At 39.7% G+C, this 22,123-nt stretch overlaps 1 protein-coding gene across 3 annotated transcripts in view; it reads left to right on the forward strand.

The window, feature by feature from the left end:
- The window catches only part of mast2 (microtubule associated serine/threonine kinase 2), a 464,493-nt gene that overhangs the window by 239,422 nt on the left and 202,948 nt on the right, over positions 1-22,123 (forward strand). The window contains exon 1 of one of the 3 annotated variants that reach the window (XM_067990163.1): positions 7,171-7,343. The exons of the other annotated variants lie outside the window; for them this stretch is intronic. Coding sequence (XP_067846264.1) covers positions 7,297-7,343 — 47 coding nt within the window. The 5' untranslated portion in view covers positions 7,171-7,296. Of the gene's footprint in view, positions 1-7,170; positions 7,344-22,123 lie in introns of those variants that run through there. 3 annotated transcript variants of the gene reach the window in all.

Raw genomic sequence — 22,123 nt, forward strand, 5'->3', positions numbered from 1 at the left:
CCATTAAATCGTTGGGGATTTAGTGAAGTATTTTTCAGAGCGTTAGAACCAAATACTGAACATAAATCACAGCAAAAAAACACTAGCGAGGAATGTGCATGACACAGGAGAATTACTCAAGGTTTGCAGGTTTGAGATCAGTAAGTGCCTGGTTAGCAGCTTATCAGGTGATTTAGAGCATAACTGCTGTTACATTCTGATTGGCTTCTAGGTTGTGCATTAGTCATAATACATTTAACCTTGAGAGAGTGCATTGGGTAAAGTTGCACAGTCCTGCCAGGGCATTAACAAAAGGGAATAAAAATTAACTCTCATTTAACGTACTCTCAGTACATTTGTAGGATATTAACCTCAATGTCTCTCAATCACCCTGGTTTGTCCTGCTTTTTGCTTTACAGTTGTGTGTCAGAAGCAGTTTGGAAGCAGGTATTTTGTGTAGGACTGCTCCCTCCTGTGACGACATAATATTCAAAGTTAGTTCCATTGCATGTGCAGAGAGAGGATTTTGGACAGCGCTCCTTATGTACTGAATTTTCACGATGACACAGGAGTTCTGCACAAAGGGGTAAATTTTATGAATGCATAGAAAATCAGGGGAAATGTGCCTGCGATTTCCTGGTATGCACTCCTGACACATTGGGAGTATGCACTCATTAAAATTTGCTCCAGTATGTTTGCAGGCTGCCTTCGACCAAACATAGAATATGGGAATAAAAGGCAACAGATGCTAGTAAAAAATCCAGGTATCTCCATTTATACCATTTAACAACATAGGGCAATTCAATAAAATATACTTCCTCCTTAACAGAATAACAATTTGACTATTGTCATGCTGTTGCCATTGTGAGTAATCAGGGGGAATGTGATTCTACATGTTTGGAATCAATTTTTTACGGGGGACCTGTACACCTCCTAGATCATGTAAGGACTGACTATCATTAGATCCTTTTTTATGTATTCTGAGTGAACCATTCTAGTTCGTAGAATGAAGTTGGTACTTCTAGGTTGCTGGTTACAAGAAAATACATATTGTGCCTCAGGAAGGAGATAAAGCTCACTCTGTGGTTTAGTGAGATTACTATTGCAGATTAAATAGAATGATTTAATACAAAATGCTGTCTGTTTAGATTGCTCAGCAAGAAATGACCTCCTTGTGCATTTGGGGATTAGCAACAGTGGACTTGTTTAGGGGATTTACATTGACATTATTTTGGTTGATCTCTTTATATATGAACAACATATGAATATGGAAGAAGACTGACAGTAAAAGATCAGTTAGTCCATTGAACTTGTCCCAAGCAGTCACGGTACAACTAAGCCTCATGACCCCCCCCCCCAGTGTTCGCTCCCAATAGCAGCCATGTAATCTCCTGGGAGAGGCAATATTTTTAAAAAAAAGTCCTCGGCCAACTCAGAGGAATAAAGAAATCTGGGAAATTCCTCTCTGATCCACTTTAGGAAGGATGTCAAAGCTTAGGAGCGAGCACAGTGGAGGTTTACCAGGGTGAGGGATTTCAGTAAAGAGAGATTGGAGAAGCTGAGATTGTTCTCCTTTGAGCAGAGAAGGTTGAGAGGAGACATAATAGAGGTATTCATAATTTTGAGGGGTTTTGATAGAGCAAGTTGGGAGAAACTGTTTCCTCTGGCAAGTGGGTCAGTAGCCAGAGGTCATAGATTTAAAATAATTGGCAACAGAACGAGAGGGGAAATTAGGAGAAATTTTTTCAGAGATTTGTTGAGATCTGGAATGCACTACCTGAAAGAGTGGTTGAATCAGATTCCAGGGGAACTTTCAAAAGGCAATTGGACAAGTACTTGAAGAGGACTAATTTGCAGGGTTATGGGGAAGAAGCAGGGGTGTGGGACTAAATTGGACAGCGCTTTCAAAGAGCCGGCATAGGCACGATGGACCGAATGGCTGCCTTCTGTGCTGTATGATTCTATGACTCCAACCCTTAAGGTGATCAAAATGAATTCTGTAGATTGCAGTGATCATGAGGTAAATACACAAATATCCCACCTACTTTTTGTACATTGGGAACTTAGTCTCAGCAAGGAACTGTTGCAGTCAAGCTGCACTCACCGGATGAGCTCGTAACTTATTCTAAGTGTCGATAACCCTCTGCAAAAAGGAAAACCCCTGACATCTAACTTAGTTCTACTCATAGATAGCTTATATCCATGACTTGGCATTTTTCCTAAACTATGTGTAATGCTGATATTTGATTGACCGGGCTCAGTGCTGCTGGCTTCCCTTTTTCTTTCTCACCTCCTTCCCCCAACCACCCCCAACACGGAAACTGGTCCTGACATTTCCCCCCTCCTCTACTCTTTCCCTCTAAAAAGTGTTACTCTCACCTTCCTTTATCTCCATCCCCAATTCTGCTTTTCTCCCATCTCTCTTCCCCCTCCCAGCCCCCTCTTCCAAGGAGGAGCACCTTCTTGCTCGTTGTGCTACTATGATTGACACAACTGTGCACTAAGTAGGAATTTCCAATCGTGCAAGAATTCTTGCCCAGGGTGCACAATGCCATCAATCACAGCAGGCGCATGTGCAGACAGCTGGGAATGGCATTTGGAAGAGGGTCTGTACTGATTTTGGTCTGGAAATTTGGGCATGTGGACAGGGCCCCCAGAACGACATCTGTCCATGCCAAATGCATGCTGTTGGCATGTATGTACTGTTCTAATTGTTGATGGAATGGTCAGTTTAAAGACAGGGCTGGATGACTTTTATTGATCTTCCCTTCTCGCAGTGAAGAACTGTCAATTTCAGCTCCACGTTCATCTCCATCTAGTGGCTTGCCTAAGAACTGACCAAACATGCTTGAGATTTGCAAAGAAATGGAATTTTTTTTATAAAGCAGTTAGCATTTGTACTGTTTGCATCTGGCCAGTCTAGTTTGAGATTTGTGAATTTCCCAGACATTTTCTGTGAAGAATGATCCATCTGAGAGGTTTGAAAGTAAATGCTGGGCAAGTTTGAAAGACTTCTTGATTGCCTGAATTTTATTACAGCGACTCCTGACTGGAGTCATCTTTAAACCCAGGTGACTAGTTCTACCAATTTGTTTACACACAATGCGATGATGCAAGCTGCGTTAAAATGCATTACCTGTGGGTGATGTCATGATAAAAATGATGCATGACTTATTTGGCCCATCCTTCCTGAATAAAAGAGATTGCCCTTCTTTGCACCAGTGCTGTACCTCTAAGTATGGGACTCTTGCCTACACCCATCTCTTCCTGTTGATTCGATTTGAGCAACAACATCTTGCATTGATATTGCGTCTTTAATGTAGAAAAGCAACCCAAGGTGCAGAGGCGTAAGGAAAAAAATGGATGCATCCTTTGAATCGTTGAAAGAGATACAAAAGGATCCAGAGTGTTGGGTTTTGATGTGATGGCTGGTCACTGTTTTATCAAAGGAGTTTTGAAGGCTAAAACAAGAACGTTTGTTGCAAGTACTCCAGTTCGTCCTAAATTTTGAGACTGAGATTATTCATTATGCAAAAGATGTTGCTTTGTGCACCATGATTCACATTGAAGCCACACAGGGATATATGAGGACATAAGCAGGCAGAATTTATCTATCCAGAGACTTATTTTCATGACTCTTTCACTGCTCAGGACAAAACACTGAAAAAGGTAAATTAACCCCTTAATGACAGAGCTTATTACATCTAGGTTTGATTATTCTACTGTTTTAGTATTTGCCTAGTTCTTTTGGTGCATCAATTCTCCATTTTAATTCTAATTATTAGTTATTTAGCCTGAAATTTTCAACTGAGTTTAACACTGTGCTAGTTTTGTAGAGTATTGTCATAGCTTCTGTCAACGATTAATACAATATGGAGGTAATTGATATCAAGGAAATTTTTAATCCTATAGGTCACATACATCTGCCAGGGGAGATTATTGAAAAAGGTAGGGGACAAGATCCGTTTATGGAAACTGCTGTGAAACCTTTGAAAGAGAGTACCTTCAAAAACCTGGAATTTGTAACTTGCACTTAAAGATAAAGCAGATTTGCCTTTTTTAGCTTTTCCTTACAATTACAACACCATTTTTGTAGTGCTCTTTATACACACACAATGATGTTGTGAGGCACTTCAATGAGTTGGGGGAAAGGGTGGACACTACTGGAGGGAAAAAGGGGCAAAAAAGGAGATGGGGTGGAGCCAAAAACACAGCCGGATAGCGGACTTTTTCAGACCAGGAGAGAGGTGTCAGGGATTTAGGGAAAAGGTCAAAAAGGCAAGGGTGTCATGGTTGAAAAAGTAGCGTCTAATGGAGTGGTGGACAAGGACTAAACTCACCTGACGAAGGAGATAGTCTCCGAAAGCTTGTGATTTTAAAATAAAATTGTTGGACTATAACCTGGTGTTGTAAGATTCCTTACATTTGTCCACCCCAGTCCATCACCGGCATCTCCACATCAAGGGCTAAACTAGCATTGGCAGGGCAGAGGGGACATGCAGGAATGTGCTGCTGGAGGAGAGTGCTTACAATAGTTGCATGATTTCATTGTTGGGTGAAGCAGTTATGCAATATACAGCATTGTCAATATATAGACGTATGAAAACAAGAGGCAAGTAAAGCTGACTGGTCCATCTGGCCTGTCCCATCCAGACATGGTGCAGCCAACGTGCACCATTAACCCACTCCCACCAATTATGCAATCTCCTGGGAGAGGCAAAAAAAGGAAAAAACCATAGGCCAATTTCAGAAATAACTGCGAAATTCCTCTCCAACCCCTGAAGGCAATCAAGCACGCTCCAGTAACTGATGAGACTAATCACTGCTAGCTCCACTTATACTCTAAGTCAGTGTTTTCTCCTTACAGGAACTCGTCCTACTTCCTTCTCAAGGCCTTTAGCGTATCTTTACTTACCGCATGTTCTGCGATCTGTTCCAGAGGTTGCTTTCACTCAGCACCTTGTAACCTAACTCTAAGTTTTCTTATTTTGAAATGATTCAAATGGGATAAGCATGAGCTACATGAACCATGCTGATATTGGTTAATGTCCTCTTGGAAAACATCATACGCACTTTTATCTGATTTCTCTTAACTAGCCTGCTGCATGCATGATGACCTAAAGATCAATTTTGTTCCTTGTGGTCATTCATATTTAATGGGGAAGCCAAGTGTAGGAGGAAGTTTTTTTGTTAGAATAAAGTAATAATCTGAGAAGACTATTTGATATTTTAGTAAAAATGACAATTTTATTACAGACATGGAGACCTCAAGTCAGGTCTCTCTTACTGCTGGCTGTTCTTGTCACATTCTGCAGCAGCTGCATAATAAACAGCAGGGGGTGCAATCTGAAATTGACCTGAGAGCTGCTCCAGAGCCACCTCACCCCGACAAATCATGCTTCAGGTTGGGACTACAGATTTCCCAGCCTTGAGTGTGGTAGCAATTGGAAGGCTCTGGAGTAGCATTCTGGCTGATTTCAAGTCACACTTTTTACTGAATATCTGCTCTAGGACGCTCACCAGAGCGACCTAGCTGCAAGGAAAACCCAACTCGACGGCCTCCATGCTGGTAAGAATGTGGTATTTTTACTGAAAAACATTTTGTTCAGACTATGATTTTCTTCTATAAAGCAGGTAGTACTTTGAACAAAAGTTTATAAAGTGCCTGAATAGTTTGATGGACTATTTGAGCACTTTTTAAAACTGGTCTTGACACTGCACTGGAGTTGCAGTCCAGAAGGTCTCGAGCCCAAGTAGTGTGAGATGGCCTTTTCTGACTGTGCCACTTGGCTTCAGATTGGGACCTGATTCCAGAGCTACGTTGCATATTTTGAATTGATGTCCTGCTAAAATCTTTACAACTCAATGTGAAAGTGACAGTGCAACTGGACCCTTAAACTTGCTGGCATTTGTTGTGAAGAGTGTATGTACTGAACAGATTATTAACCAGTTAACAGTTTTAAATGCTACAGTACCTACCCTATGATACCAGAATCTTCAGGTTAAAGGTTTACTTTATTACTCTTTCATGTGTAACATAGTGACTTTAAGGGGGTGGGGGAGAGGTTGTGAGAGAAAATGGGTGTTGTTATTGTCCCCTGAAAACAATATGTGAACTATTGGGAGCACCTGAAAAGTTGACTTCAGTCCGCTGCTTTTAGCTAGTAGAATGGATTTATCCATTGCTTCTCATGAAAGAAGTTAAACAAAATGGAACTTCTTTTCGGAAGGTTGATCCATATTCACAGTTGAACAGTGTTCCACCTTTGAAGTGCATGTCATACTTTTAGAACATCCTGGACAGCACTCCAGTAAATGCCACCACCTATTAGTACATTTTGCGTGTTGCTTCAGGTCCAAACTCCAATGTCTACAGCTGTGCAAAAACATGGCTTGGACCTGAAGTTGAGGGGAGCAAAATAGGTTCCTGTGGATTCACTTCACTTCATTCATATGAGTAGGACATTGGTTGAAGCTTTAAGTAACCTCTTGGACTCGGACTGTGTGTGTGTTTATGAATTAATTGTTAGTATTTTAATTCATGCTTTATGTAGTACAGGTTTTAAATAGCTGATTTTCAAAACAAAAAAAAATTGAAATAATTTGAGGCCCAACACTTTCTTGCCTACAAATTTTTTTTAGTAAAGTATATGAAAGAAAACAGAAGGTTTAAGCATGTGTGTAATTATATATTTTGGCTTAAATACATGATTCATAGAAAATAATTAGCTAAACTTGAACATTTTGGACAGAATATCAGGGGTATTAACACAGCTGTGACAACAATTGGCTGCTTGAACCTTGTATTTACTCCTCCCCTCTGACTGTTAATCGGATCCTGCATTCTCCTTCACTCCAAAGTACGTTGCCTGTCTGGACAGCAGACAGAGGATTGGCTTGTTTAAAAGTCAACTTGTACTGCCATTCAGGCGGCTGTTCCTTTCTAATTTTAGCTAGAGTTGCTGTGCTGTCGGTGAGTAGACTGGTAGATCCTCTGCATGAGTTGAGGGGATTAGTGAAGTTGGTATTGTGTGTTAAATGTTAGTGCAATAATATATTTAGGATTGGCAGGAATATTACTGCAATTCGTCTGGCAACCTCCTAAAGTGAAAGTTGTATTTTTCCAGACATACAATAGGTGGCTCTCATGATTAGTAAAATATGCTGATTTCCTGCAAGGGTTGAACTAACTTCATACTGACTGCCCCTATCGTACAAAAAGCAGCTGCAGTATTTCCCTGAGTGATGTCAGTCTTACGATGGTATTACTAGGACAGCTTAGTTTCTCTCGCTGCGAAGGTGTCAGATAATCCAGCAATGAAGAAGAGACGAGAAAGACCTGGAGCCCCACGCTTGCGGATCCAGTAAGGATTCTGTAAATTTAACTCGCTCATGTTTTTTTTAAACAGTGTTTGTAATATTTTGTATTGTGTCAAGTGGATTTAAATAGCAGAAAATGTTTTGAATATTTACCAACATGACTGGCACGCTGCGAAAATAGTAATTTCATAAAACTGGTACAAATTGAATTAATCTGTTAAATTCTACAATCTTGTCGAAGTTTCTGTTGATCCTAATACTTGGTAAAACTGTGCCTTCTTAAGAAAACGAGTGGGGCACACAGCACTAAGTATAAAGCAATATAAAGTCATTATATCTGTTTAGAGCGTCTTGTAAAACTGCAGTTAGCACAGGCTTTGGACTTGAGGAAAGCTTTCATTAGTGATGAAGATGAGAACAAGTAGGATTTTGGCTAGAACTTATGAATCAGGAATTCGAATTTACACATATTAAAATTAATCCAAAACTTCAATTTAAATTACCCTTAAACAATTTACTTTTAAGAAAAGTGTCCTGTAGAACACAACATTGTCTAAGAAAGTTATTTTTTTTTAAACATAAACGGTCATTAGCTGACGCACAGGCCAATGAAGGTTTGATCACCTTATACTTTGCTACTCCTGGCATCACAGTGTGTGCATTTGAAGACACTCAGCCACCTGACACAAAGTGCTGCTGGCGGTAAATTGTAATTGTTGGTCAGCCTGCCCATAAAGCATTTGACGTTGCTGACCTGATCACGGGCAGAATGATAACATCAAGTGTCTGCTGTTGTCAAATTTACCCCTCACTGCAAACTGGATGAATTTGGCACAGTCAACAGTCGTCCACTGTAACTTAAGAGAAACAGAAATTTCATTTTAATGATGGGTAACAAATTGGATATATAACAACCTGGATGTTATGGGACACCTGCTTTTATCAGATTGGGATATAATTCATGGAAGAGAACAGCAGTATAAGATTATCGAAGGGCAGTTTCTACATTCACTCCTCCCTTTTTGGCGCTCACTGAAGCGGAGTTGATTTCACAAGATAGTTAATGTGTTAAAAGTTGACCAATTTAAGAGAAAGTTCAGGTTTGGTCAAGGTTTTATCTATCAGTGGTGAGGTGTTTTTTTTCAGCTGTAAGCACTAATTACCAGTGGGGCAATTCCAGTAACACACTATTAGAGGATAGTAGTAGCTTCCAACTGAATATGTGGTGGGTCTTTTTTTGAACAGTAAGAAGAGGGGTTATAGCACTATTATGTGCTTTGTTAATAAATATGTAGGTCAGAGGTTATGGAGCAAATTCTGATTTCAAGGTGGTTTAACAGTGATTATTTGAATTTTATGGCTTTGTTGAAACTCGAAAATTTCCAGACCTTAGTCCTTGTGCTGCTCACTCTCCAGCCTCTCTATCATGCTTCATTGCATCTTCTCCATACCCGTACCTTTGACCAAGCTTTTGGTCACCCTTCACAGCACTGAAATGGGCTTATCCAAAGTTATGAATGACATCGACTGTGACAACGGTGCCTTGTCCCTTGTCTTTCTCGAGTATTCGATACTGTTGATCATGCTATCCTCCTTCAACACTTCATCTGTCATCCCACTCCAAGGGTCTCCCCTTGCATGGTTCCAATCAAGAGTAATTAGTGCATCTACAGCAACGACTTTTCCTTCCTCACCATGCCACCTCTGGGGGTCCCCCAAGGATCTATCCTTGACCACCGCGCCCCCCGCCCCCCCCCCCCCTGCCTTCCTTATCTACACGTTGTCCCAGGCAACAACATCTGCTTTCACAGGTATGCTGATGATACTCAACTCAATGCCTCTACCACTTTTCTTGACCTCTTGACTGCGTCTGTGTTGTCGGACTGCCTGACCAAAATCAAGTCCCTCTCCAGATCACCGTTCAGTGACCTTCTACTTCTCTTTCCATTTTTTAAAAACCTTCTTAAAATTCAACTTCTCGACCAAGTTTCTGGTCATCCTCCTAACATTACCCCCCATGTCTCCAGGTCTTTTCCTTATTTTTAGCTACTATTTTTCCTGCTCTACACCTGCCCTCCCCTCCTGCCCCCCAGAAAAACATCTTGAGACATTTCCTACCTTAAAGATGCTTATGTGAATTCATGTTGTTTGATAATTGTTGTGTTAGTAGCAGTGAGATGTTGAAGATAAGATCAACTCTTACTGGTACATCATTGTAGATGAAATTTAAAGCATAATACATTTATATTTGGGTAAAGGTTACTTTAACTAAGTTAAGATCAAAATGTTACAATTATATGAAACGGGACTGATGCTGTATGTGTGTTTCTTTCTCTTGAACTCGGACTTAGGGGTTCAGGTACAGAGATCATTGAAGTGTCATGAACAGGTGCAGAAAATAATGAACAAGGCTAATAGAATGCTGGCCTTTATATCTAGAGGACCAGAGTACAACGGGGCAGAAGTTTTGCTGCAGCTATACAAAACCCTGGTTAGACCGCACCTGGAGTACTGTGAGCAGTTCTGGGCACCGCACCCTCGGAAGGACATATTGGCCTTGGAGGGAGTGCAGCGTAGGTTTACTAGAATGATATCCAGACTTCAAGGGTTAAGTTACGAGGAGAGATTACACAAATTGGGGTTGCATTCTATGGAGTTTCGAAGGTTAAGGGGTGATCTGATCGAAGTTTATAAGATATTAAGGGGAACGGATAGGGTGGATAGAGAGAAACTATTTCTGCTGGTTGGGGATTCTAGGAGTAGGGGGCACAGTCTAAAATTTAGAGCCAGACCTTTCAGGAGCGAGATTAGAAAACATTTCTACACACAAAGGGTGGTAGAAGATTCGAACATTCTTCCACAAACGGCAATTGATGCTAATTTTAATTGTGAGATAGATAGCTTTTTGGCAACCAAAGGTATTAAGGGATATGGTCCAAAGGCAGGTATATGGAGTTAGATCACAGATCAGCCATGATCTTATCAAATGGCGGAGCGGGCTCGAGAGGCTGAATGGCCAACTCCTGTTCCTGTGTTCGTGTACATAGCAGGCCTACATGGTGCAGCATTTCTTACTTTTTTGTTCTGCAACCTACTAATTCTTGGGCTAAGTATTTACATGTGAGTTTTTGGATCAGGTTACTTGTGCTTCAGAAACAAGCTGCTGTGCATTCTGTCTACACTTCTGTATAGCTAGGGTGCACTTGTTGAGACACAGGCTTTTAATCCCAGTTCTGTGTCTCTAACCCACTGTGCTTTGTTCTGCTGGCTATTTTGGGTGTCTGCATGTCATGTTTTCAGTGACCCTTGTTTGAAGTAATGATAGGGATCAAAATGATTTGATGCTCCGCAATGATGTCATAATAGCATACAGTTTGCTCATTTGAAATAAGAAAATAGATGGCCTTGTTTTTTTCATATATTTGTTTCTCCTGCTGAGTGACATACTCTGGTTTTTTGCCTATCCTAATAATAGGTCCGTGAGAGTAGCTCAGAATTTCTGGTTGGGGTTTTCTGTGGTGGCAGAGGTTTGGGGTCTTGGGACCACTAATGCATTGGCTCATTGAGCTCCAACTCTTTCAACAAAGAATGCCCATTTATAGATGTCGGCAAAGAACCTGAAGGCTGCCGTAGATAGGTCTTCAGTTTTACACCACTATCTTGACCACTTAGTACGATTTACGCTGTTTAAAAACTTGTAACTTGGGCCCAAAATTACTTATTTAGTGAAAACTGTGGGAATGCCTTTTAATGACCCACTAACAACATTGAGTGAACACATATTTTGAAACAAATATTTCCTGAAATTTCAGGCTCCTGATGCATAAATGTTTCACCGTTATAATGCGTGCCTTTATACCACCATCTTTGCCAGAAAATTAATTTGATTTTCTCCCGTATCGGTTAGCACCTGCTAGCGGCCCTCTGCGTACACCAATAAATCAAAGGAACAAATAGATCTCCTTCCACACGTTTCTCCCTTTCAAAAAATGCCATCACTGATCAACATTTGTCATGCCGTGTGACAATGTATTGTACTTAGAATTGACAGCTAATGGTGGCTGAAGGACTCTGTAAGTGGATTTGTTTCCAGGCAAGAAATTTGCATTGCTGCCATCATTATATTGGTAAAATGTGGCAGAACTGTTCCTGGTGGTGTCATGCAGAGCACTCGTGTCAACAAGCACTTGGAATAATTTTTTAACAATTAAAAAGGTTTGTTCATTTGAACAGTTGGAGGCTCGTTTGCCGGTTAATCATAAGAGACTTGAAATTCAGGGAGTGAAATTTGACTTCAGCAGTGGTGCTAATGGACAAGTGACTTTAATGGAAAAGAAAATCGGGTGGGCTGCAAGATGGGCTGCCTACCCGCCATTGCCCATTTTGTGCTACTGACTAAGTTTTTGGGGCCAGATTCACTGTGCAACAACATGGGATTGTTTTTACCTCCCTTGAAATTCCAGTTTTAACCATTGCTGTCATTTTTCAAAAATAGACGTTTAACAAATTCTGAGGCATTGGTTATGTGAGTCATTGTGTGGCTCAGCAATGACTAATGGTGAAATCTGTAGTGAAGAAGGATGCATCATTTCATACTAGAGCTAGTATGAAATAAATATACTTCTGAGCAAAGCATCTTGTGTTCAACAGGAATTTGGTGACATAGGAAAGAATAAGAAGAGGAAAGTGGGAGTCCATATATGGATGTACATATTGTTGAAGAAAATTAGCTACGGTGTAACTTGGTGGTGTTTGGAATTGTCTGTCTACATGTATGTACTGTAGTTTAATCAGCTAAGAATTTAATGTTCATCTTTATAAATGGGAAGATGGTCAAACCTAGATGCTCTATTTGCAATTCTGATATAAGCAAATTCCTGGCAATGTCCTTCCCTGGTATCAAGTCCCAATTTTAGTCATTGCAGTCAGTCATTGCCACTTTTGGTCCTATTAAATGCATGTCTGGTGTTTGAAAATTTTATGTCCATCTCAACCTATTGCCTATAACTGGAATCAGGCTATTTTTGTGTTGTAAATATATTGCATTCTGACCGTTTTAACTTGAGCTTGAATTATCCACATTCAATTGAAGAATGGAAAATGAAGGCCTCCTTACCTGCCACTCGCTGAGTTTTGCTATGTAATTAAATGGATTTTCAGGTTTTCAGCAGACTAAAGGTTTATGCAAGCTGTACATTTTAGGTCTTAGTGCAATAATGCAGTAGAAAGTCTCATTGTAAATTGCCTTTTTTAATGCTAAATACCAAGTTTCGTAGCAGTTCACATCCAGGAATACAGGTTGTGCCTTATCAACCCAAAATCACCGTAAACACACCAGCATTCTTTTTGTCTGTTCCAACATGTGCACACAACCGCTGATGGTCTGTGGCTTTTGGACAGTTGATAACAGGAGTTATGATCCTCCTGACTTGGCTATTGGACTCAACAGTGCATTTCTTCTAAAATACATATTGATTTTTTTTTTGTTTTCATGAGCATATATTTAACAAAATGCCTCAATCACACGAATGAAAACCTCCTTCCTGTCAGTGACTGCTTATATTTGTCTGATTGTGCAGTGCTCCAAATTGCCTATTATTCTGATGTTATGTCTCTCATGAAGGTGATTAAGAGGCAAAAAATGTTTTTTTGTTTTTAGCATTCATTGTGTATCACTCACCTCCTGTTTGAATCAACTGTAAGCTCAGGGTATCCACTGTATATAGCTAACACAGGAACTTTTTTTTGCTAATTGTTCCTTTTGGTTACTTCACAGAATCCACCCCTCTTACATATTCCATGCTGTGGAAGTTGAGGTGAAATGTGATATCAATATGTTGTTTGTTTATCAGCTTTTTTAAAAAAAAGATTCAATTTTTATGCATTTTCTTGCTATGTCAGGCTTCCTTAGAATCATAGAATGGTTACAGCATAGAAGGAAGCCGTTCAGCCCATCAAGTCTGTGCCAACCCTTTGTAAGAGCAATCCAGTTAGTTCCATTCCCCTGCTCTTTCTCCGTAGCCCTGCAAATTTTTTCCCTTCAAGTATTTATCCAATTACTTTTTGAAAGCCACGATTGAATCTGCTTCCACCACCCTTTCAGGCAGCGCATTCCAGATCATAACTACTCGCCGTGCAAATAAATTTTTCCTCATGTTGCCTTTGGTTCTTTTGCCAATCACCTTAAATCTGTGTCCTCTGGATCTCAACCCTTCCACCAGTGGGAACAGTTTCTCTTCATTTACTTTATCTAAACCCTTCATGATTTTGAATACTTCTTGTCCCATGTACTACCTCTGAACAAGAATCCTGTCCCAAACTTTGTCAGTACCATTTTGTAACTACCCCCTTGGGTTAGCACGCACATTGCAAATTGACATCAGGAACTCAACAGGTGGGCAACCTCAAGTTTGATTGAGTCTACAGACCTGTGACACACTGTTTGTATCCTTAAATGGTTCTGACAGGACATAAATAAATTTGAACACATGTCTGCGTGCACCACAGTACTCAGCTGATATTGAGGTTTCCTGGTCAGGTGTTAATCGACACTGCTCCCAATGTGGATCTCACTGAGAGAAAAAATATCAGTATCTTCAACAAGGTAGAAATTTTTGCAAGAATTTTTTTTCACTTAGCAAGGTGCGTTTGGAATTACTTTGGAAAACAGTACTCTTACTTTCCTTTTCTAAGCATGGAAATTGCACAGTAAACATGGATAACACTGATACTTGTGTAGTCACTTGCTATTACAATTTTTGAGACAGTTGCAGTTGATACAGTGGTTCTACTGTCATTTTGAACCAAAGCAGTTTACTTTACAGGAGGAGGCAATTTGGCCCATCCTGTTTGCTAAAGCAAACTTGCTCTCACTCCATAGATCTGTATCTTCCTCTATTTCAAATGTTTATCTATTTTTCCCTTAAAAGATGCAATGGTCTCTGCCTCACCTACTCCCTGTTGCAAAGTATTCTTACTGTAAAAGCTGTTTGTATCAAGAAATTTCTCCCAACCCCTATTACTCTTTTAGTGACAATTTTTATTTGATGACCCCTCACTATTGACCCCTTAACCAGGGGAAATGGTCTTTCCCTATTTACTCTATCAAAGCCCTTCATAATTAAAAAAAACTTCGATTAAATCTTCTCTTATCCTTCTCTGATCCAGTGGAAATGGTATCAGCATCTCGAGTCACTACTGTTTCTCATTTATGATCAGGTGAAGCTACATTGCCTGGTGTTTTGGCGGTTGTTGATGACCTGAACCATCAAAGCACCAGGCAATGTAGCTTCACCTGATCATGAATTTTATGTTACTGTTATGTCTATTTCCTGTCTGAGAATTTTGCCATATCTGAAGAACCAATATGGACATTCCATGCTGTCTGCTTTTTACGCAAAGGTGGAATGTATCTGTAAATGCTCCTGTAGTTGTTAGACTAGAACGTAGGATCTTCTAATCTTTTCCCTCCTGTCTTGAAGCCATAGTCACCATTGTGCCGACTTCCTTTCCTCTTTGACACTGCCTGATTCCTTCCCCAGCTCTTTTTTAGATCAATGTTGTCAAATACGTTAGCCTCTAACCACATGTTTTTTTGCCCATTGTGTGAATTATGTGTGATGTGTCAGTTTATGTAAGGCGTTTTCTACTAAAATTAATGCAAGTGGCTAAAACGGTGTCGCCGTAGCCATACCTGTGGCTAGTCAGATATTTCTATTGTACATCACTGTCTTAAATCAACTTAGCATCCCAGCCTTACCCCTCATAAAAGATTTTTTTTCCTACCAATTCTATTTAAGCCCTGTGGGACTAAAGATTTTTAAGGCCTATGTAAATTGTGGTGCATATAACTGGAATTTTAAAACCTGAAAATCCATCAAAGAAAATCTTGACTCCTCTGAAATCTAAATGTTCTCTCTTATGAGTTCCCTAGATGGCACTGGTCTTGGATTTGGAGCATGCTTATCACTGGATTTTCACTTCTCTTTTAATAATGCCAGCTTAAACTACAGAATGACTTGGGCTGAATGTTGCAGAGATATGTTTTTTAAGAGCAGATTGCCTTTTAATGTTGCTGAATTATTGATTCTTGTCTGTACTACTGTACTTTGATAGAATCTGGCCCTCTGAAAACTGCCTTTCAGAAGAAAATGGTGGTATTGAGCACATCTCCTCACCTACTTCAGTCAGCAATCCAAACTACCTCACTGTTCCCTGCAATGCAGATGCCACACTTTCTCAGCACTGTGCTGCTTTGGGCATCTTTTCAAATCTGTATAGGTCCTGCAGCCCCCGTTGTCAAGCCTATTGCAGTCCCTTCCAGTGGAGGTAAGAAAATAGCATGAAGAGCATTAAAGCCTTGTGAATGTGGTTTGTGTCTGGTGCAGTGAAGAAATTTGTTCACAGCCTGTCATTAATTTCCCTTCCTTTTTATCTTAATACCATTTGGCTTTTTCTGCTGAATAGTTAATAAAGTGAAAGGGCAATAATTTACGAGTTATCTTGCTACTTTTGCAGTTGTTGCAGAAAAAGAAATTTAGCTCAAGAACTCTGATGCTTGTGTCTTGATATTTTCTGGCTTTGTTTTGAATTTTGCACTTGGTTATAGTGCTTGAACAATTGTACAGTAGTTGGCAGTTTACCTGTAGTTAAATACGGCCTTGTATTTGGCTTTGTATTTTTTTACCATGTCAACTGTTCAGTGCTACCTAACTCTCATTGCTTTTCTTGTTTGTCTTAAAAGTGCCGTGTGAAACAATAAATTTAAATATAATACACAGATAGACTTTAAACAGACAAGGCTTCTCATTGCATTACACTTTAGACTATATTCCTTGCTTTGTGTTGTGTACCTTCTCTTCACTTTGCTGCAGCTACAAAGTGCAATTTGTATTCTAAGGACAAAGCTAACTGTGGAATGATATGCCTTTGTGGTATTTAGAATTGGCCAGTGCCCTTGATTTTGTAATACCTGTAGCTACAAGACAAGTAATCACATGCTTTTGGAATTTTCAGGTTTTTTTTTCCAATTTTGAGTTTCTACAGCACGAAGTATAAAAACCTCATGAAAGTTCATAAGTTTCCTGTCATAAAAATGGAACGAATTTTCAGTTTACTGATGCAGGTATTGAGAGTGTGAGGCAAATGAAACAATTGACTGAATGAAAGATGCGACCAATGAGATTTGAATCCTCTCCCACAGTATGTTAAGTCCCTGCAAAAATGCAGTTCTACTGAATCTCCAGGAACCCAGGTTTCTTTATTTTCAATTCCACTGTTTTTATAATCCAGATTTTATCTGGGATGGACAACAAACCGTCCTGACCTCGACAGTGTGATGCCCGGATGATTTTATCTCCCAGGTCTCATCTTTGTACTCACAGTCAGACGCCTGCTGGACGCTGATGGGAAGCGGCAGCTGGCCAGTGGGTGGGAGTGCAATGTTGGACGGGAGGAGGCCCCCACCACGAACCAAAGGAGAGATCCACGGCACTCAGGTAAGTATGTGGTGCACTGAGGCGTTACTATCTTTTGCTTGGGTCTTGTTTACTTGGAAATTAAGTGAAACACAGCGCAGCACATCCCTGTTTTGCTGAGGCGTACCAAATCCTTAGAGCTCTTGGAGCCAACCAGCTCCCTAGGTTATCTGCCTCAGCTGAAATGCTATCTTGTTTCTGCCTCAAATGAGTTTGTCGTTCTTTGGGTCTGCAAGAAATGTCAGAATTTGAAGCTTTTGTCATGTGTGAATTGCAGGGCAGTGCTGGGACACATTGGTTGCAGTATATAACACACAGTGAAATCATTTACAAAAACCGAGCATAATTGCCTAATTTGTTCCATTCTACCAACTGTCAAAATGGAGACATATTTAACACTTGCTGAGTCTTGAGAAATAAAATGCAAATATTATTTATTGGGAAAATATTTCCCCTGTAACGATGAATGAAAACCCAATGAAAGCAGCAAGTTTTCTATACCGCACAGTTCATGTAAGATAGTCGGTGACTGACTTTCTGTGAGACAAGGCAGTGATTGAATCCAAGTTTCTGATGACTTAATTGACTGTCATTTAAAAAAAAACTTTTGTAAAAAAAATATCAGCTTGTGTTCATGTTTCTTAAATCATGCAGCTCGAGTCCTTTACTAGTCTGCTGTTTGAGGCCGTATTGTTCTTGAGCTTTGAGGTGTGAAATTTTGAACAATATAGATCATAAGATAAGGGAGATAAATGTAATGACAAACCCGAAGGTATGCAGCATTATGCGCTGAATACCATAGTAATACTAATTCTTTCCTTATATAGTAGCAGAACACATAACAACATTTGGAGTACTACATATAATATGAAATTATATGTAAGATATTAAATAACCTGGTTTTAATAGAAAACACAACTTTAATATCCTTCTACTTGTTTGTAACTGGTAATGTGCATCTCCTAACATCACTAAAGTTGGAATATGCATTGAAGAGAATCACAATAGTTCAAGTTGATAATTTATTTCTTGGTGGCCAGTAACCTATTTGCTACCAGTGGTTCCAGAGGAAAAACCCATGCACAGCACAGGTTGAATTTCCCCTTTATGAGCGGTGGTAGATCTTGTAAATATTTTCTTTCCCTTGTCGAATGAATTTTCCCCTTTTCGTTGGATGCTACTTGTGAGTGATGGACAGTAATAACATACACACTAAGTTTGTTTTTTGTTAATGATGAGGTTCATTGTCCTAGCAACCTGAACCTTAATTGAAATCATGCTGGTCACTCCCTTCAGCTGCTACTCGAGTACAGGAAAAATCTCTGGTTTATTGCTACTACTGAAGTGTAAACTGAAGCTGATGGCAGTGGTAACGATGTTCCTGTCTACTTTCACAACCTAAAATTTATATTTAGCTTTTTCTGTTAAGGTTGACATCCCACTTTTAAAAATGTTATTTTCCTTCCTCCTTGGGTCTTCCTGTGGCGTTGGCTGAGTGGATTATCGATGTGACTTGCTCTTTGCCTTCTCCAGTGTCACTCTGAAATTAGGCACAAGGATGTATGTTTAGATGACCTGTGATAATTGTTGCTTTGATTTCTTTTCTGTGTGGTTCACTGTGTGAAATGTGGCCTCTCAGAATGCGGCAATTATGTGGCGTAGTTTGTTAATAAAATGGAACTGAAGTCAGCAACAAAAAGCACGGTACCTGCTGTGCTAGCTTTTTTTAAAGTGTTGATATGGACTTGGCATCTGCTATCCCTAATCAGTATACGTTTGATAAGATTGCGCAGCCTTCATTGCAGTGTTGCTATACCTTGTGGAATCTCTGACACAGTGGTGACTCCAGCAGCCCAGGCATTTATGAAGTTTGTGTGCAATATATATCACAAATTACTTGCAATATGAGCTAAGATCCATACACTATACAAATTGCTTATGTTACCAAGGTCCTTGCTTTCAATTTTGTTGTTAGGATAAAGCAAGCAGTCTGTATTAAGTGGTTTCTGCTTACTTTGCAATCAAAATGTATATATTCATGTGAATAATGCCTCTGAAGTGACATTTTTCATGTCAGACAGCGATGAGGATCCTTTCCAACATGCAGAAAGTCAGCAAGCAGAGAGGTTCTCCTCCATCATGCAGTAACCAAATTTACAACGATCAGCTGCATCTTATAAATAGATATTAAATATGTGGTTTCAATTGCGACAGTCAGTTACAGTGCTCTTTATAAAAATGGTGTAACTCCTGAAACGGGACCAGGACAGTAAGCCCTTAATTCTCTGCTTCACCCAAAATCACTAGAGTGACCGTGTGGATTTTTCTTATGTCTTGGGTAAGATCATGACTTTGCACATTCTTGCATGTTTAGTATTTATTTAGAAACTCACTTTCAATGCTTATTTTTGCTATATGGAGCTGTTCTTACTGTCCTGCAGTTGATACTGAAACACTGTCATCATTATTAAAAAGAACTATAGCTTGTGAAGTAATTTGTTTTTCTGACAGTGGTTAGACAACATCACATATGTCAGGCGCACTTGTACAGTCCCCACCACTTATACCGTCCTTGCTTTTTTTTATTCGTTCATGGGATGTGGACGTCGCTGACAAGGCCAGCATTTATTGCCCATCCCTAATTGCCCTTGAGAAGGTGGCGGTGAGCATCCTTGAACTGCTGCAGTCAGTGTGGTGAAGGTTCTCCCATAATGCTGTTCGGTAGGGCGTTCCAGGATTTTGACCCAGCGACGGTGAAGGAACAGCGATATATTTCCAAGTCGGGGTGATGTGTGACTTGGAGGGGAACATGCTGGTGGTGGTGTTCCCATGTGCCTGCTGCCCTTGTCCTTCTAGGTGGCAGAGATTGCGAGTTTGGGAGGTGCTGTCGAAGAAGCCATGGCGAGTTGCTGCAATGCATCCTGTGGATGGTACTACAGCCACGGTGTGCCAGTGGTGAAGGGAGTGAATGTTTAGGGTGATGGATGGGGTGCCAATCAAGTGGGCTGCTTTGTCCTGGACAGCTGCCGATATTGGGCAAATGGTGCGAACCATTTGTTATTACCATAGGCGTCAATTACAAAGGCTCCACTTAAAACGTATTAAGTGGACTGGCTATTTTTTGCAGTTCGATACTTAACCGACCTTTTAAAAGTCGATTTTTAAAAATATTTGGCTGCATCCAATCAACATCTCACTTTGCAACTAAACAGACAGATGTTTATCACAGAGACATTAATAGAACCAAGACATTGTAGCAGAGGTTGACCTGATCTCAGGTTAAACATATCAGCTGATTGAAGCTGCCTCCCGTAATTGTTAACGGTATGAACAATTTATGGAGACTTCATGCAGCTTCAATCTGCTGCTCGCACTGTTAACAACTATGGGTGGCAGTTGGAAATAAATTAAAAAAAAACAAATATTCAAACCGATAGTATAATCACTGCTGAAGTGTGAATTATTGAGTCATATTGGCAAAGCGAGCCCCCTTTCCAGAGGCAGGCTTGACATCAGTATGACTCCGTAAGTACAATAGTGTTATGGCCCCTGGGCCTTAGTACAGAATTTCTATCTCAATGGCATTTCTGTTGCTTAGCAACATAAACACTAACATTAGCAGTAATTGATGTTGGCCCAGCTGGTAGTTGTCCATCACTGCACTATTATTAACCTCCAGAACTTCCCCAATGTAAATGAGGTCAAGTTTTTAGATTATATTGGTGGCACCGGGAGTGAACTTTACTGTCCTGGTGGGTACTACTATAAATGTCTTAATATGGTATTGGCAATAGATTAGCTAATATTGCAGTTCTACTGCTAACAACTTGACACATTGAAATCTGTGTTTATTTTTAAAGGTGCCTGCCTACTTGATTTAAATTGAATAAAAAGCCGAGAAGGACTCTTGCTGTCCTGCTAATTCTGCTGTGTTTGACGTGAGCAGACTTTGGGATCTGTGCAGTGTGCTCCTGCTTAAATTTACCAGACAGATCGTAACACAGGGACAGATTCAAAATTATGCTAGTCACCATGTCTGGCCCAGAGGCAAAATGGAATAAAGCTCAGTTTAGTGGTTAGAAAGTAAATGGCCTTAATACTTGTAAAATTGATGTAACAGTAATACCAAGTTACAATTTCATAATTTATATCAAATAAAGAACAGCCGATTGCTCCACGCATGACTTTACTTGCTGTGCAGTGCAGCTGACTCGTTTACTCTGATCAATACTTCTGGAAAATAGTTCCTTTTCATTAGGCTTCAGAAGTCAGTTTTGATGTCCGTCATCTACTTCAATTTTGAGTGATTGTGATCCCAATCAGACTTTTGGATGCAACGTTCAAAGTTCTGTCACGTGACCAGGGCTACCGTCCAAATTTGAGCTTTTCATTGTCTGAAAAACTGGCCTTTTAAGCTGGTTTATAGCCAATGAGAATCTTTTTTATATATAATAAAAAAAAGTTGCTCCCACTTCAAATGAAGGCTGGGTGCAAGGAGACAGCTAAATATTATAACCTTGAAGATGGGAAATAGGTCGAACATGGCAAGTAAGTAGGACAGAGTTAGAATAGGTAGAAAAAAGTCAAGTTCAAATTCAGATTAAAAAGGACAGAACAGGAAGGCAGGATTGAGTATAGATGAAGTATCTAAATTTCACTTGTTTAGTAATGGAAAATTATTACAATAATAAAATTATTAATGAGGCTGAGAAGCTTTGGAATCACAATCTGAAAGTTATTTCAGTGTGACTGCACTTGAACTGAAATTAAAGACAGTTGTACACCCAGGGAGACAGGAGTTTCTCTGAACCTTCCGGCAGCTTAAAGGTTGAAAGTTGATTACCAAGACAAAACATTTCCCAAACCTTTAAATAAAGTAGTTTAAATGCATTCCTAATTTTTCCAATATTTATCAAACTTCCCTCAAAAGATTGTGCAAAATCGTTATGTTTTTCATATATACCTGATTACATTAATTCATTATTTGTTAAGTATAAGTGCAAATTAATCAATTGATTTAGAATTGATTCATAATTGGTGGAAAAAGATATTTGGTTTGTGAGCATGCTATTCAAAAGAAAAACTTTGTCATTTAGTGGGTTGCAGTACTCTGAAATTTTGGTTTTTTAAAAAAAAACTTAATTCCCTACCTATAAAGTGAAGTGCAGTTTGCCTTACTGAAATGAATGGAGCCATGAAACTGGCTCTGAAAAATATCAAATATTTTGACACATACACTGTGTTCAGTTCTAATTGCAGCAAATTGTCATGAGGAATCATGGATGCCAACCTACATCTTGTTTCTCCTTGACACTGCATTTGAGTTCCAATTTACAACTTCACCTTGG

The sequence above is a fragment of the Heptranchias perlo genome, chromosome 9 (genome assembly GCF_035084215.1).
Source record: "Heptranchias perlo isolate sHepPer1 chromosome 9, sHepPer1.hap1, whole genome shotgun sequence".
In the NCBI taxonomy this organism is placed as follows: domain Eukaryota; kingdom Metazoa; phylum Chordata; class Chondrichthyes; order Hexanchiformes; family Hexanchidae; genus Heptranchias; species Heptranchias perlo.